The sequence below is a fragment of the Mus caroli genome, chromosome 7 (assembly GCF_900094665.2).
Source record: "Mus caroli chromosome 7, CAROLI_EIJ_v1.1, whole genome shotgun sequence".
NCBI classification, from domain to species: Eukaryota; Metazoa; Chordata; class Mammalia; order Rodentia; family Muridae; genus Mus; species Mus caroli.
The window spans coordinates 80,906,881-80,925,342 of NC_034576.1; the positions used below are offsets into that span (position 1 = coordinate 80,906,881).

An 18,462-nucleotide genomic window follows, 5' to 3' on the forward strand; every position below is an offset into this window, starting at 1 on the left:
ATACCTTTATGCTACAAGTTCAAGGCTTGTGAAAGGCATCAAATAGTTCATTCATATTGACTTTAAGTCCAAGCAACCATCTTCAGCTCAATTGTAAAGCCCATCTTTGGATTACTGTCTAATGTCTGTTTGACTTCAACTAGTTTGGAATTATCGCCCTTTAAAATTCCAAATCAGCGGCTGAGGAGATGGCTCAGTCAGGAAAATGCCAGCTGCATATGTACGAGGATCCAAGTTTGGATCATCGGCACCACATAAAAATGCTAGGCACCATGCGTCACACCCATCTGGAACCCTAGAGTAGAGTTGGGGTTGGTAGGCATAGAACCAGATGGATCTCCACTCACTTGTGTTCATCCAATTGAGCTAATGTTGGGTTCAGTGGGAGACCTTGAACCCAACAATGAAGGATGATAGAGAAAGGTGCTCAGTGTCCATCTCTGACCTTCTCTACACACATACAAAAGTAACTAATATCAATATCATCATCATCATCATCATCATCCCTATATAGATTCTGTATCTGAAATTGGTCAAGGAGAAAAATAAACTTATATCTGAGAAACTCTGAGCTGAAAAACAGTCTCACAAAGAGAAGTTAATCTTCCCACTCCCTAAAGACAAGGCAAAGACCATAATGTACCAAGAAGACATGCAATCCTGCTGCATCTAGGCGTCTGGAAAGGAAACAAAGTACCCACTTCATAGCCTGCTCACTTACCTCTGTTGGGTATGGCTCCCCCATGAGCTCCTATTGCACCATGAAATGACACCCCTCCAGGATAGCTGGAGACCTTGTCATTCCTCACCGTCAACCATGAAGTACATCCTTATCCCCCAAGTACATTTTTTTATCCAATTACTGTGTATTTACAGTGAGCATAATTATACCTCATTACTTAATTAGCATGACTGCATGCAGTTTCTAACTTTAAGTATGTGATTATGGCCGTGAAGTACAGAACAGACGAGGTCATAGCTATCAACAGAAAGGCAGGTTGCCTTGGCCCAAGGAGATGAACGTGAGTAGGTCTCTTTGTGCCAGGTGGCTAAATCTTTGAAGTGCATCTTCAGGTATGTTTAGGGTTTTTAAATCATTTGGAGTGAGTATGGTTATTTAATTTCATGTCCCTATGTATGCGTGTGGGTGTGTGGGTGTGGCGGGGTGTTGGGGTGTTATCACAAAATAGTATACTTGAGCTGTACCATACCCAGGGGATACAGACGTTTGTGTCTAGAAATGGTTATTCTCCAGGGGTCGAGAGCCTCAAGACAAGTGTGTGGCTTCTATTTGCACCTCAGCCTAATTAATAGGACTTAATTCCCTTGACTCCCAAGATGTCCCATCCTAGCACTCTCCAGATCTTCAAAATCGTAAGGAGGCTGGATATACTGAACCCAGCATCACAGAACTCTCAGAGATCTGCTAAACATCCCAATTAAACCTGAAAATGGGATGAAAGAGAAACCAGAGAGGAGCAGTCTTAACTTACATTCATTTAAAATGGTCTATGAATAACGGTCTGGAAACCTGGGCCTGGGAATGCCCAACCATGGCAAAGTCGAAGAGTTAAATGTCACTGATGCTTTCATCAAGATCCAGCCCATGGTTCCCCTAGGGGTGCTTGTCAAAATTAACCAGCATAAGAAAGAAAGAGCACATCAGAACCCCACACCTCCACATCTGTATCATCACTCGCATGCCACATCTTGCCAGTGTCATCCTACCCCTCACCAGACAGCACCCCCCCCCATATGGTAACCTTCCTTTCTCAGTTGCATACTTCAGGGAGCTCCCCAGATCAGCCCTGTAACCAGAGCCACTCCTTGCCATTTGTAAGGCCAGTCTGACATTCTGCAGAAGGAAAAGCTAGAAAGGTACACTCTGCCTCTGCAGCAGCAGCTGCTCTCATGGTCTCCAATATTGGCTCTAGGAGGGGCCTGCCCTTCTCAGACAAAGAAACCCATTTTCCATATTTCATGTGCAAGTCCGTGATGCTGAGCTAAGTGGCTGGGGAATAAACAGCCATCATTACCCTGAGCTAAGCGATGTTTGTTAGTACAGAGGTTGACAGAAATCTATATCATGCAGATGCACTATTAATACTGCATTGCACACACAGGCTCCACGCTTCCCTCTGCAGCTGGGAAACCAGTCCTGGCAGTTTCTCTTCCAGAAAAGGCAAGATCCATGACTAATAAGCGTAGAAACAAAGGAGGAGACAAGCCACTTACTCAACTCCATAAAGGCCACAGACTTGAGTCTCCTTGGCTCTATTTCCTGGTATAGAAAGTTCAAAGGTGAGAGTGGGAGAGTGCATAGTGACACTGTCTTGGGGAAATGAGGAGGGCCTAAGCCTTCAAACAGATATATTGTGACTGAAGAGATATAAAGGGTGAGATTTGCACTCTAGCCCCAGCTTCTACACTTAATATGAGACCAGTAGATGTCTGTAAACTGAGTAGGTGAACAAAAAAGAAAAGGACTTTGCAGAAAACCAACAGATAAAGAAATTTTGGCAATCTCATGGGAGGGAGGGGCTGTGAAGATGTCAGTAGAGCTTCCATGTCCTCTGTGATGGAAGGAAGGAATGAACATGAGGTTGGCCAGCCAGGAGGGACTCAGGGTTGAATGCATGACTGTCCTTCAAAATGGAGACTCGGAAGGAAAGTTAGAACTGGGGAGTCAGCTTGAAAGCATTACATGGCAAAAATGAAGATGGCAAGATGGCAGAAAAAGGCAAAGATGAAAAGAAAGTGGTGACAGTATGTGCCTTTCATCTAAGGAGTCAGGAGGCAGAGGCAGGTGGATCTCTGAGTGTGAGGCCAGCACGGTCTACAGCGAGAGTTTCAGAACAGCCAGGGATACACAGAGAAACCCTGTCTCAAAAACAATAAAACAAGATTAAAAAAAAAAGGGGGAGCTCTCTTGTCTCTCTTGCCCCCTTGCTTCCCCTCTCACCACATGGTCATGACCAGCCTCCACTTCTCTACTCTCTCCTTTCTGCCTTCCTCTACCTCTGCTACCCTCTTAACTCCCCTCTCCATGCCCTGAATAAACTATTCTATAAAAAAAATAAAAGGAGTAGATACATAAAAAGGAAGGGCTAATCAGAAGCTTGAATCTGGCCCACAAGAAAGGACTCAACAAACTCTGTTGACATTCACTGCACGTTTGGACACACTGTAAGCCAAGGGGCCAGCTCTGACCTGAGCACACCAACTGGCCTTTGACCATGGCAAGATGAAAGCGGTGTGCATTAGTCTGTATAAATATCCACAAGAACTATGTTAGCATCTACTGCTGGGACAGTTCAGAGTAGAAGACACTTCAGAAAGCAGGCGAAGAATCTAAGACAGGAGACAATTAGCAGAGGCAAGTGTAATGGGAACCAGAAGCTACCTGCCTCAGTGCCTCTGCTTTGTAAGACAGTTTGACAGTATCTTAGAAGGCTACATATTCTCAGCATATGACCCAGGTTTACTCCTAATTATTTACACACATAAAGACAAAACTTATATCCACCCATAAACCTGCATCTGAAAGTTTATATGGCTTTATTTTTCCAAATGGGAAACCACAAACAATGAAACTGTTAATTACCCACTTCAAAAAATTTATTCTGAAGCCTTAACTCCTGGTTGGTACCTTAGAATGTAAATTCATTTGGAAGTATGGAAAATGAAGATATAATTATTTTAAGTGATAACACTGGGGTAGAGTGGGACCCTAGTTTAATATGCTTGCCAAAAGCCATATGAAGATAGATGGAGTGGCTCACCTGTGAATTTGAGGAACAGCCATGATGCTGGCTATCCCATCAGACACAGAGGCTCAGAAGGATCTATAAGGGTTTGAGAAAAAGCGATACCCTCCCAGCATCTAGATTTCAGACTGTGACAACATATTCATGTTGTGTAAAGCTGATTTGTCTGGAGTGCTGTGCTATGAAGCTCTAACAAACCAATACAATGCTCTGTAGTAAGTGAGTGAGTGATAACAGTGTAGCACATGGAGAAGTTGGAAAGTTACATGATAATGAAGAATAATAAGCTATCAGGCTATGGATAGATGTGACAGAACTTTAGGGGCATACTGCTAAGTGAATGAAGCCAAGCTGGAAGGCTAGTTTCACTGTAACTTCAACTATATGGCAAGTAGAAAAGATATACCACAAACAATGAGGACAGTAAAGAGATCAGTATTTGCTAGGGGGTTGGGATATGAAACAGGACTTTTAGATCAGAACACAGAACTGCCACACACAAAGAGACCATCCTACTGAAAACTGTGGACTTTAGCTAACAGTAATCTCTCAATATTACCATAATGCTATCACTTAACAAAACTGAACCACACTCATGCCAGATTTCAATGATACAGCAGCAAACTGTTGTAGGGAGAGAGAATAAATAGGAACATGTGGGAACTCCACTTTTTGCTCCGTTTTAAACCTAAACCTATTCTAAGAAGAAAACAATTATCTAATGCCAAGAGTAGCTACTACCTCACCTGAAGACATGGTCCCTTAGCATCTTGAATCTATAATCAAAGAGGTTATAAGTGTTAGACAAAGATTGACCCAGTCTTGTGACTAAGAATTTTCGTCAACCTTGAACATACTACATAGAAACTGTCCTCACCTCTAAACAGGGTATCTCCCTACAGTCAGTAGGTATGGCAGATTTTAGGATCCCTAGAATGCTAGGTAACTGGTTTGTTGAATAAAGACAGATGTTGGTCCCATGGTTCTTGTTTGTTCTTTTAATTATCCCAGGCTCAATTTTGAGAGCTGTGTGATCTAGAGCAAGTCAGCAAAGCTGATAGAGCTTCAGTTGCTTTATCTGTAAAATGGGGTAGCAGGATCTTCCTTGGAAAGCCAGTTACTGATAACTTAAGATAAAACACAACAAACATTTGTGGGTTTGGTCCAGATGCTGAGGCAGCAAATCAGCAACCTTGTTAAAGAACCTAGGTCATGAGGCATCCATATCTATCAAATTTCCCTGACCATAAAAAAACCCTAAAATCCTCATTTTATAAAGAGACAACATCTAGATTGGCTCATTGTGCAAAAGGTCCTGGTCAGGGATAAGTTGGACTTATTGATTTTAGAGTTCTGGAAGGGTTTGGGGTGACAACAGTAAAGAGCATATGATGGAGCCAAAATCACTCACTGCATGTTGAGGGAGGAAAAGAAAGTGAGAGAAGACTATCACTAAGTACCTTCTGAGCGCATATCCCCAGTATCCTAGAACTTCTACCAAATTCTATCCTTAATGTTTCTACCACTTCCCAATAGTGCCACCTTGAGCACCCAGTCTCCAATACATGGGGGATTTGGGGATACATTCAGAATCCAAACTACGATACCATCTGATGCATGTTAGTGTCTTCTTTGGCCTTCGTGTGTTCAGTAGAAACTAAAAAGTTAGATACTAGTTCTGAGAAGGTAGAGATAACTAGGTCCTTAGAGCCTACTGGAGAGTCAGCTTAAAGTTCTCAGCTGATGCTAGGTCAAGGGGAGTCCCTGTCTCAATAAACGTGAGTAGAGCCTGAGGAGTGTTACCTAAAGCTGTCCTCTAGCCAACCACATACATGCATACACATGAACACATAGTGAGAGTGCATGCATGGGTGGGGGCAATTATAGCACAGAAGTGCTATAACTGGAAAGAAGTAAATCCATATTTGGGAAACAGTACACATTTATTTGAGAGGTGATAGGGTGACTTAGAATCTGGTTTAAAGTCATCCAAGACTGGTATGTGGTGTTGTCTGCAAGCCTTGGGTTAGAAAGAAGCAGAGAAGAAAACTCACGTTGTGATAGAGTGAGCCTGGGAGGGATTCATAAGTATCTGGAATTAAAATGCCATTATAGCACAATATATTGAGGAAGAAAATGGTATGGGGCAATGCTATAGAGAGAGTATGTATGTGTGTATGTGTGTGTAGGGAGGTGTTATTTCAAAATAGGAATTACATACAGCCATTAGGAAATAATTGCCAGTCTGAAAAGAAAGGATAAAGGTTGGAAAGCCAATAGCAACAGGCAAAAACAGAATGTATAAGGCACAATGGGTGGGGGAGGGTCTAGGAAGTAAGTGGGGATCTTGGGAATTAGCTTTGGTTAGCAGTCAAACTGAGAGGGTGACAGCAATGTGTGTCTGCTTCCTCCTTCCTATTGTCCAGAAGAATGCCTAGCACAAACCCTTCCCAAGTGTGTATTTGATGGAGAAGCTATGGTGCACAGATGGTAAGAGGAATAGAGCCTCAGAAACCTGCTCCAGCTGTGCAAAAGGTTCAAAGAAAAAGAGTGTTGAGGATCCTGGGGACATGGCTCAAAAAGTAGACTAGCGGCTCCATCACAGCACAAGTTGTCATGGTGAAAAGAAACAGACAAACATGGTCTTGGAGGAGGACAGTAGAAGGAGGGGTCAGGCTTGGGGACACATTCCTGTTTGCAGGCTGTGAGGTGCTGACCCTGGGAAAGTGGCTAGCACTACTTGGGAACAAAGGCCGAAGTAGACACCCGAAGACCAAAGGGATGATAATGATGGATGCACAGCCAACAGCCTGTTTCCTCAACAGAGATTAGGTTCTAAGAAAAGGAATGAACAGAGAGCCCTTTGCATCATAGACAACCAGATGCCTTCTCTCCAGCCTATGGGAAAGAGCAGAGGCCTGACTCTACAGATGATAGCAAGCCCAGGACTTTCAAATTTTGACTTTACTGAAGTCCATGAGATACACAAAGGTAATCCAATACCAAATAGGCCTATGCACAAATTTCATTATCTCCATTTGGACAGGTTCATCTATCTCATTCTGTAAGATCTAGCCCAAGACCTTCAGCCATGTGACAAGGAACACTATCCATTTCCTATTGCTTTTGAGAGTTTGGGAATGTTTACATAAATAACAAGGGGCTTACTAGGCTCAGGTTGGCTACACAGGGCCAAGTAGCTGCATTTTTATTCAGGTCTCTCGGGATCCTGTAAAGGCTGAATCAGTTCAGGATAAAGACAATGTCAAGTGCAGAGCATTTGTTAGGAACATAAACAGAGGATGCAAGCATATGATAAGGGATTGGTACCAGGTGATCTTTAAACATCCTTGCAACCTGACAAGTGGTGAAAAATGCTGTGGGCCAGATTGAAGACAGATAGAAAGCAGGAAGCAAGAAGCCAACCAGCATCCTAATCATTCTGGTTAGAAAGGTCCCATGACTCATGGTAAACACGAGAATAAAGGCAGAAAAACCCTCTGAGCTTAGTCCATTGATGTAGAGGCTGAATAATGAAGCCTGCAGCCAGGAAGCTCTCTGTCCCTACAGCACTCCCAAATGATACACGTTGAAATGGGACAAGGGAGGGAATCATGCAAGGCAAGCCCTGGGATCCACCATGTGAATAATTTGGTCTCTTAATACTCTGATTTTTCACTATCCTTCCAAAGGTGTGATTCAAGTCTTGCATACAGCACTGTGGCTGCTCCTGTCTATTGATATGCCAAAGCACACATGGCTTTAACTATTACGATGGCATCTCATTGTACATAGGGTTGTGTCACAAAGTTCGTTCCCTGGATGGATAAAACCTTGGGAATCAGAGACTCATTGCCTCTCTACCTTTCTGCCCCTACTTGTGTGAGTCACAGGAGAATTAGGCAAATACAATTCTAATGATCCTGCAAAGAACTTATCGTAATGCACATGTTTTCGAAGAATAATTAGTTATCCACTGTGATAGGGCCAAATGGACTGCAGCACTAAAAAGACACTTTGCCTGTGGTCAAGGGGCTTGGACAATTGGAGTCAACCCATGATCTTCCTGTGATAAGGCTTTGTTCTCTCCAACCCAAGTGTCTACCAAGAAGCCAAAAATCTATGTCCACCAACCTCTACTGGCTCATTCCCTAAATGGCCATGTTGGCTCACACACCAGAACAAGTTTCAGAAGGACAGCTCTGCATGCTCCATAGTTTTCCTGGTGTGATCGATCCTTGGCTGTGAGATTTTCCCTGACATCCAAGGACACTCAACTGGTCCCAGAGTTCTTTCCACAGCTCTTGAGTTCCCAGGGGACAAAGGTTCTGATGTCTCAAGAGAAACTTCCTTCCATCCCACATGTCAGATTCACCCATGTCTTTTTTTTTTTTGCTTGTTTGTTTGGTTTTTTTGTTTGTTTGTTTTTGGTTTTTGGTTTGTTTGTTTTTTTTTTCGAGACAGGGTTTCTCTGTACAGCCCTGGCTGTCCTGGAACTCACTTTGTAGATCAGGCTGGCTTAGAACTCAGAAATCTGCCTGCCTCTGCCTCCCAAGTGCTGGGATTAAAGGCATGCACCACCATGCCTGGCTCACCCATGTCTTATACTTGTGCCTATGGCATGATTACACAAAGCTCCAGTAAATAGATTTGACCCTAGGATCTGACTCTGAACATCCATCCACAGGCCAGAGCATCCACTTAGAGTGGACAGTGATGCTCATCAGTCAAGATTCTGTACTTGGGAATCTGCCTGGCCATTAAAGCTCATTTGCAATCCAGAAACCAATGTCTCTGCATGAACATTTCTAGCAGAGGCTAACCAGGGCCTTAACTGCATGTCTACAGATAGGTGTGTATGTACACTTTTAATTAGGAGATGAAATTGCTTATATTCATCACATGCAACATGTTTTAAAATTATTGTTTTAATTTTCATACCATAAACAAGTGCATTCTTCTGGTGGTCTATTTCAGACTGCAATTTTTTCCTTTGGTGTTTTTCTTGGTAATTTTGCCCTAAAATGGGATCTAAGCATCACTCTGAAATACCATTCCATGATCTCAAATACAAGATGGCGGCCATATGTCTTACAGAGAAGTCTGTATACAAGATGGGTGTTGATCAGCTATTAGTTGAGTCATATGTGAATGAGTCAGTCACATCTGTTAACTAAGGTGATTTTTTTTGAAAAAAAATAAAATCACAACATGAAAGGTTATTTACAGGTTAGCTGATAAAATATTGCAAGCAGAAGTTCACCAAAACCAAACACTATATTTTCTCTGTGAACATAGGTTCAGAATTTTCTAATTCACTGCCTACGGAGACTTTATAGAAAGAACTACCTCAAACAACAGTAAAAATATTTATATTCAAAACAGCAACAGCCAAAGAACACTACAAAAGACTGTCCTTCCTGGCTGCCCCTAGCCAGTTCAGACAAGTCTGATCTCAGAAAAGCACTTAGTAGTGGTGCTGTTCTTTGCACAGTTTATACTGTAGATCTGAAACATTATCTCTTCCCTATGCCAGACCTTGATCTAGAACCCAGTACCCTTTGTATGATACTCACAGGAAGCCTCTAACAAAACACTACAGCAGATTCTAGATACGGAGGCAAACGATGGCCTGAGATGACACTAGAACAGCCCTGCTCAGTGTGGTAAGGCTTATGAAAAATCTCAAGCCAGGGAAATGGAAGTGAAGGTTGATGGGATGACCCAAGACCTGCTCAGCTGCTGGAAGTCCCAGCAGCAGCAGCAGCAAGAGCTATGAGCTTTGAAGAGTATGATTCAAGTACAGAGAGTTCAGACCAGGGGGATGAACAAGACCAGAATATGACTTTTACCTAGGCCTACCCCAGACTGACTGAGACATGGAAAGAAGCATGGTGGGAATTCCGGTAGCTGGAATGGGCCACTCGCAGCCTTTTGGTATTCTGTCTGTATGGTGAGGCCTTTCCCTAGCAGGTTACTTCCATCCCTCCGTGGTATCCCTGCTCAATAGTGGTATCTCTGCACTCGGCCGAGCAGTGGATCATTCCCTGGGAGGCAGGAGCAGTGTGAAGGGGAGACGCTGTGCATTCATATCACTGGGCACATTGGGCTTGGGGACATAGGAAGGAAAACAACGTTGCCTGGAGGGACAAGCCATCACAGCTTCAGGAGCTGAGAGGGGATCTAGCAGGGGCTCAGAGGAAATCTAAAGAGAGTGGCAGAAGCCAACAGGAGGTGATAAACATGGAGGAAATAGTTGCTCTAGGGTAGGAAGAGGGGATTCCTAGAGCTTGAGCTGGAATGTTTTTAGGGAGTGCATACTTTGGGCGGGCGCTGGGCTGGGCAGCTAGAGAGTCATTTCTATTCAAAGGTATCTACTGCCTTCACTGGCTTCCCCTCCCATGGAGGCCTGTATAGATTTTCTGATGACCTCAGAGGTTGCTGTATAGACAGAGCCAGGCCATGTGTTTTAACTGCTAGGCTGGGTCTGCAGAAAAGACCAGCCTCTTTGGTGTGCCCTGCCTTACAGGAGCACCTCTCCTTATTCAGGGCAATGCTGAGTCAGGTAAATAGAAGATGGAACTAAACATAGACTGTGGTCCTCCCTTCCCCAGGGATTCTGCCCACTGGCATCCCCTTATCCAGGATATTTTCTGCATTTAAAGACAAAGAGAGAGGGTCTCCTAGAAAGTGGGAGGTAGGTAGGTGAAAGGTTACCCTAGAAGGTTCCAGAACCCCAGAGACATGGTTTGCTTCCATACCACCCCCCCTACAAAGAAAAGTGGGGGGTGGGGGGACAGAATCCAATCCTATTACTTACATGTGTCCGGCTTGTGGCAATTGTGACCCTGACGGAAGTACTGGGGGTTCTCAATGACTGGGATGCGTGTCATGCCAATGACCACTGTGTCAGGCCCAGCATCCAACGATGATGGTGTAGTGATGCCATGGTTGATGTGATGCAGTGGGCTGGCTGAGTCCTCCTCTCCACTGATAACAGCCACAGGACCTGCACAAACCATAAGAGACAGGGGACTTGGTGAGGTCACATCCGTTCCATACCAGGCCTGCCCACAGGCTCTTCACTGCTTTACCGTCATATTTTTCTGAAAAGTATTATCCATTAGATAAGGATTGCTCAATTTCCCTGAATTCTCAACTTTAACAACTCCAGCCAAATTCACTTCCTTGAAAATAACTGACTCTCAGTCATAGAAATAGTTCCAAAATAAAAATGAATGGAAATAACCATGACATAAATCTTTTTAATTCCTTCCCAAACCCAAATTAGTTCAATATAATAAAGCTCCTAAGTTTCTTTGTTTATGCAGCAATAACAAGACTTAAAAACAGAACCCCTCCTCTACTTGGAGCATAAAAAAATAAAATAAAATAAAATAAAATAAAATAAAATAAAATATTGCTATTGAAGAGCTGGGGAGGTGGCTCAGTTTCTAAAGTCCTTGCCTCATAACCATGAGGACCTGCGCTATGTCCCCAGCATCACACATAAAAGCCAAGCATGGTGGTAAACACTTATGATTCCAGTGCTGGGTAGGCAGAGCTAAGAGGATGCCTAAGACTTATTGGCTGGTCACAGAGCTCCAGCTCTGGTAAGAGACCCTGTATAAAGAAAATAAGGTAGCAAGTAATTAAGGAAGACACCCAGTGTCAACCTCATGCACACACACACACACACACACACACACACACACACACACACATCACACACACATACACAGAGAGAGAGAGAGAGAGAGAGAGAGAGAGAGAGAGAGAGATCCATATACATGCATGTATGCAAAACTCCAGAGTATTACCCCAGAAATTCTGATTCAGGTAGTCTGGGGTACCACCTGGCATCAAGACTCTTAATGTTCTCCATATGTTTTGGTGTACAGCCATGACCCAGAACCCGTGATTAGGAGGTTGGAGGCTCCATGACCTTCAGCATGGCCATTCACTTTCCAGAGGGTATGATACGGCTTCCCCTGGTCTCTGTACTATCTTCGTTACTCAGTATTGCCCTGAGCCTCTCTTACATCGTATGTAGTTAGGCTATATCACTGTTAGCCTGGTGGTAGCTGTGATGGCTGCCCTACTCTTGAAACATCCACATTGTACCAGTGACTACAAAGCATACACACCAAAACATCACCAATTGAATCCCCTGCCCCCACCCCATCCATTTTCTAACCCTAAGAGGAAACCCGGTGTGTAGGTGACTCCCAAGCACACGTTGACAGAGATAATTAATGCTGCAGTCTTAGCAGAACAATGATCGTGTTTGGTGGTGTGATTCATCCATACATACAAAGAAAACCCCTGTAAAGGGAATTAGCTGTGACTGTTTGTGGCTTCGTACAACGGGTGTTTTAAGTGGCTGCTTTGCTAGACACAGGGTCCCCAGACAAAGTGCCTGCTGCGATTTGGTTTTGCGGCTTGAACAATATTTCCACTGCAGAAATCCATTACATCTTACTGAAGTTTATGGAGAGAATATTTCCCATCAAACAGCGAGGTGAAGCGCCAATGAGGCAGAACTAAATGGAAGACTGGTAAATGCAAACGGCGGACCCTGGATTCCACTCCGTCAGCACAGGCAGGCTTATTCCAACCCGTGACAAATGGCTGATGGTGTCTAGAGACTCTGTGCAAAAGTGGCAATAAGTGGTTGCCAAAATGCCCAGAGTAATCACCTGTCTTGCAAAACGGAATGTGGTCCTGCAAACACTTTGCTCAGAAATTCATTGGGAAAAAACTTCCTTGGTGAGCTGCAGTGAAATGAGGAACACTAAGCCCTCGTATTAGCCGTCCCCAAAACCATCACTAAAATACAAAAGAATTGAAGAAATATTAGTGCACTAGGAGAAAGAGATGAGAATAAGCAAGACATTTCAACAACATTTGGGAAGTTGAAAAAATACATCAAAGGAGGGCACTGACTCAGAGCAAAGTGGGAGAGCACCACTGACATGTGACCTGTTGGGAGTGCGTGCACCAGGAGTAGGATATCCAAAGAGGCTTATGGCCTAAGGATAGGCTGCACAGGAAAATGACAAGGAGGCCCATGCCTAACAAGATAGTGGACTGATGCTACTGTGTTCTGTTTTGATTGTGGACATAATTTAATAAGAGTATTTGGCAGTGCTGGACAAAGACGATGATGATGAATTGCCATGCTCATTGTCAGCTTCGCTGTGAAATGAATCCAGGGTAGCTTTTCATCAGGAACAGGAAAAAAAAAGTCAACATCTGGAAGCCTCCTTTCTGACTTTCTCTGTGGAAAAAGTCTATCTGGGTGAATCTAATTGAGGTGAACCCTGGATTCCACTCTGGGGCCACAACCTTTCCCCCACCACACAAGAGGAGCAATGTATCCCTACAGAAGTTGAATCAAGAGACATGGGGGAGTGCTTGGATGAAGCACAAAACTGAGCGAGCCCTTTCTTCCTATTCCTAGAACAGTCACCTTTGTGCTTAGACTGCCTACCAGTTCCTGATATCCACTCATCCCAGAACTAAGAATGTGAGCAGATTCTTCCACAGAGAAAGTCAGAAAGGAGGCTTCCAGATGTTGACCTTTTTTTTTTTTCCTGTTCCTGATGAAAAGCTACCCCGGACTCATTTCACAGCGAAGCTGACAATGAGCATGGCAACCTCAGGCACACAACCTGGAATCCTTTCAGCTTTCCACTGCTCGGTTCCTAAATATAGAGAGATGGGGCTGTGGGAGAGACCACCAGATATCTTAGAAGAGTTTCTACATGCAAGACGGGCAGTTGGGAGCCTGCAGGAATGAAGGCAATGGACGAGGCAGAAGGCTCAGAAAACCAAAACAACAACCAACAGTCTAAGAGGGAAATAGGACATCACAGGTATAAAATAAGGCAATACTTAAGAGGTGGACAATTTGAAGGCAGGAAAGGGTCATTGAAAACTTCAGTCACAAGCATTTTTAAGTTGATGAAGAGTTTAAGAAGTCAGGAAACCCTTCCAAAAATGAAACTGAAAGGAAAGAAATGAAACCTAGAAGAAAAAGTAAATTTCTATGCCAAGTTGAAACAACAGTTTAGAAAGACTTCTTGGGAATTGAAGGAAGAGAATATGAATTTTCAACATGGGATTCTACACACACACACACACACACACACACACACACACACACACACATTCACACACCAGGGCATGTGCACCAAACCATCTCCTGGCACTTCCTTCAGGAGGAAAATATTGTGGAAAATGTTTTTGCTCAAAGGAACAAAGGATTCTAATGCATCCTAGTGCCTTGTACTCCCGATGAGCAGCTGGCTTTAATGGCAAGAGTCTGAGATGTGTTTGAAAGGTATTTCCTTGACCCCTGAAGACTGGGAGAGGGATAAATCACCTCAATTAGATTCACCCAGATAGACTACAGATAATTCATCATCATCTTTGCCCAGCACTGCCAAATGATCTTATTAAACTATGTCCACCATCAGAATAAAACATGGTAGCATCAGTCCAGCGTCTACTACCCAACACCCTCTTATTCATTCTCACTATAAAATAAAAGCCAATAAGCGGGTGCTATACACATTCCTCCTAAGGCTGTGAAATAAGGGCCATCATCTCTGCCAGCCCATGGCTGAAACCAGCAAGCAAGCCCGGGTTCACCTCTGAAAGGTGGTTTTTGATCAGTTAGAGCTCAACCCTAAAGCAGCAGGTCCATACCCCATTCATTTATAGGGTCTTTCCTTTATCCTTAAACTTCCTCTCAAAGAGAGAAGGTAATCTTATCCCCACCCCCACCCCCACCCCCACCCCGCCGCTCTGAAAGCTCTTTTAGGAGCTGAGGTCATGGAAGCTACATTTGCCAAGAGCCTCCAGACATCTGAGGTACAGCAGTATTCTGTACACCTGGAAGGCATGCAACACCCTCTGCTTCTTTAGAAGCCAGTAAACAGTGGAGAGGACACAGCTCTTCCATGAGGACACATCCCCTTCTCCCAGTGCTGGCACTTGGGAAAGCGTGAGGCAGAGCTCTAGTCTCTTAGACTCGACCAGGGCAGAGCAGTAGATCCTGGAGACACAGATTTGTTGTTTTAAGCTGTCAAGCTTGGTGGAGGCACTATGGACTCTCCATAACTAACGTGTTCTTTGGGTCTTTTCATTTAGACCATTTTCATGCTTTACCCCATCTTGAAGAAACTTCTACAAGGGCTGGGGAGATGTTAAATAAAATGCTTGTTGTGCATGCATGAGGCCTAAGTTTGGCTTTCCAACACATACATAAAAAGCCCTCTGTGTGCCTGTCTGTGATTGCAGCACTGACAGATGAAAATAGGAGGGTCCTGGGGGCTTTCTGGACATCTGGTGTAGCCAATCAGTGAACTCCAGTTTCAGTGAGTGGTTCTGTCTCAAAATGGAGAGGTGGAGAATGATACGCAAAGACACCTAAGGTCAATTCCTAGGCTACACTTGCACACTCACAGATACACACACACACACTCACATGGACACAAAAGCACACACAGACATACACAGACACACACAGACAAACACACACACACAAGCCTACACACACCTCTACAAAAGTAATCCTTCATTCAAAGGATAAATGTGTGCTGGTCTCAGTGGGGCAATTCATCTCTCAGTGCCTCCTCTCCACCCTTAGCCCCAAAGGTGGACTTCCATTTCCATCCGTACATGGAATGAGACCATGACCACCAAGATAGAACACACATGAGATGTAAAAGAAACCTGGAAGAGCTTCGTGCTTTTTCCATGTGTCAGCATGAAGCAAAACATGCCAACCTTTGGATTAAGAAAGTGAGTTTTTAAAACCTCAACCTTTTCCCACTGATAAAATTCAAAAACTGACATGTCCCCGGTGTGCAAGAGTTCCGCATCAACAAATCTGGGAGCAGAAACTCATAAATGGGGAAGAAGGGAAACCACAACAAACACAATTAAAAATCCAGCCATGCTTAGAGAGGGATTCCATTTACTGTCTCATAAAAAGAGCCTGGTCCTCAGAGGCAAACAAAAGAAAATCAATTTCTTAATTTTTATTGGCAGATGTGGGACAGAAGCCAAGTGAAGAGAGGCTGTGACCGAGAGAGTTCCTGGGGACAAGTCGCTGCCTTCAATTCCTGCCCAGATCCAATGGGCCCTCCCCTCTGCTTCCTCCTGGATAGATTTTGCCCAGAGTGACCTTTAGGGCACAGGAGGCTCTGCAGGCTGCCCAACAAGGCATGCCCTCTTCACTACTCGGCTCCTCTCCCAGAAGTATTTCCCAAAAGGCAAGCTTTATTCTCTGGCTCCAATTCCCTCCTAGCCCTTACAGGAACCAAAGGCGGTGTTCATGCTTCAGAGCATTCAGAGCCTGGAGAGATCTTAGTGATTGAAAATGATGCCTATGATCAGCCAGCCTGCGAACATGCTTAAGGAGAGGAAAAGCAGACCTAGTATTCTGAAGACTCGCTTCCCTTATCGCACTCAGTCATCGAAACCAGCCCTGGGGGTTGATCCTCTTATCCACTGTGATGCAGCTGAGGAAATTGAAGCTCAAGGTTTTATAATTTGCCCAAGGTCACCCAGTTAATAAACAGTAGATACAGCCTTATCTATCTGGTTTCCAAGTCTGAGTTTATCCCGCTGTCCTAGGCTGGCTCAGGTCCCAGCATCTGCTTATGAGAATGGGGCAATTATAGTGGGTCAATCACTGTACCTTTCCCAGATACACTGTGTGTGTGTGCAATGTGTGCAGTGTGTGTATGCAATGTGTGTTCTGTGTATGTGCAATGTATATGTGTGCAGTGTATGTGTGTGCAGTATGTGTGCAGTGTGTGTATGTGTATGTGTGTGCAGTGTGTGTGCAGTTTGTATGTGTGCAGTGTGTGTTCTACGTATGTGCAGTGTATGTGTGTGTAGTGTATGTGTGTGTAGTGTATGTGTGTGCAGTATGTGTGTGTGTGTGTTATGTTGGAGATGAGAAGTAGCCCATTGCCTTGTGCATGCTAGATGAGTACTCTACCACTGAAATATGCCCGAACCTTTCAGTTCTAGTCTTAACACCCAGTCAGACCCACAGGGAACTGGCCTTGTACAGGAAAGAAAATCACAACATTTTCCTAGGAAACTTTAGAGCTAGAAAATTGCAACACCAAGTTGTAGTGATTAGAAGCAACAGAAAATTCAAGGGCAAAGGAATGGCCAGCAGCGTGGGGTCCAGAGAGTGGGAAAATGCTTTCAACCTAGAGGAAAGGCAGTCAGCCTCCTCCAAAGACTGTGTGCAGATGTTGCATCAACAGGAAGAAAATAATTACTTTCCAATTGCATATCTAAGATGATTAGAATCCAAAATGCTAGTGTTCTTTGTCCAAGGCTCCCCAAAAGAGTTCTTAGCTCAAGTCTGGACATGTCTTAATTCAGCTTCACCCATTGTTGTATCATTACTACACACAATTCAACAAGAAGGCTAGGGAGATGGCTCAGCCATTAAAGCACTTGTTCTGCAAGGAATACAGTTTGGATCCCTATGACCCTCATAAATGCTGGATAGGTACGGCAGCCAGCTTTTAATTCCAGCACTCAGAGGTGGAGACAGGGATTCCCGGGACAAGTTGATTAGCTGGACTAGCTATATAGGCAAGCTCTGGATACAATTGGGAGACCCTGTAATTAAGTATAAAGCAATCAAGGAAGGCTCTCAACGTCAGCTTTGGGCCTTTACATGCACTCTAATATATATGCAAAGGAAGATGCACACCACACACATAGATACATGCAAAAAGAGAATGCAGCAAGCCAACATTGTGCCAAAATGGAGTATTTGGCTTCCCATAAAGCTGTATCTATAGCTCCCCCACCCCCTTCAGGTTGGGGACTGTTGGGAACTGAAGGAAATATCATCTGAGTTTATAGTGCAGTGGCACAGCCAGGTTCGAAAATCACTGTCATTTCTAAGCCTCTCTCTCTCTCTCTCTCTCTCTCTCTCTCTCTCTCTCTCTCTCATCACTGTTATCTCCAAGCCTCTCTCTCTCTCTCTTCTCCCTCTCCCTCTCCCTCTCCCTCTCCCTCTCCCTCTCTCTCTCCTTTCTCCCTGCCTTTCTATAATAAAGCTCATAGACTGTCTGTCGATGGGATAGGTTTTCTTCTTTTTTTTTTTTTTAGCAACATTTATTTTCTTTATTTCTTTTTTTTTTGATTTTTAATATTTTTATTACATATTTTCCTCAATTACATTTCCAATGCTATCCCAAAAGTCCCCCATAGCGCCCCCCACTTCCCTACNTCTCTCTCTCTCTCTCTCTCTCTCTCTCTCTCTCTCTCTCTCTCTCGACTTTTTTGCACTAACTAAACTGTATGCCATTATCAAAGAGCTTCAGTTCCCGCAAGCTGAGCCCAGATGTCTCTGACTTCCCTCATTCACAAGTGGAAGTGCCAATATTTCAAAAGCCCACTGGTTGACCCCAGGCGGTTTCAGCTGGAACTTCTTTTAACTGACAGTGAGGTCTGATGAGTTAGAAAGAAGAGACAGACAATGGAGGCTGGAAAGAAGAAAAACCCTTTTGGGGAAAAACCTGGAGCCTCGTGGGCATTGTTGCTATGTGGAGGTTCCCAATGAGAAGATCACCACACGCAGTCAAAACATGTCCAGGCTGCTCTCTCGAAGCACTCTTGAACACATGTGGAGTGATGCCCAAACATA

General features: G+C 44.0%; 1 protein-coding gene across 7 annotated transcripts in view; it reads right to left on the reverse strand.

Moving 5' to 3' along the window:
- The window catches only part of Ntrk3 (neurotrophic receptor tyrosine kinase 3), a 397,753-nt gene that overhangs the window by 165,904 nt on the left and 213,387 nt on the right, over positions 1-18,462 (reverse strand). For all 7 annotated transcript variants that reach the window (XR_003837160.1, XM_021166477.2, XM_029479478.1 and 4 more), the window contains one exon: positions 10,588-10,776. Coding sequence is in view for 6 of the 7 variants with exons in the window: in XM_021166477.2 (XP_021022136.1) it covers positions 10,588-10,776 (189 nt within the window). In the remaining variant the exon portion in view is untranslated. The remainder of the gene's footprint in view (positions 1-10,587; positions 10,777-18,462) is intronic.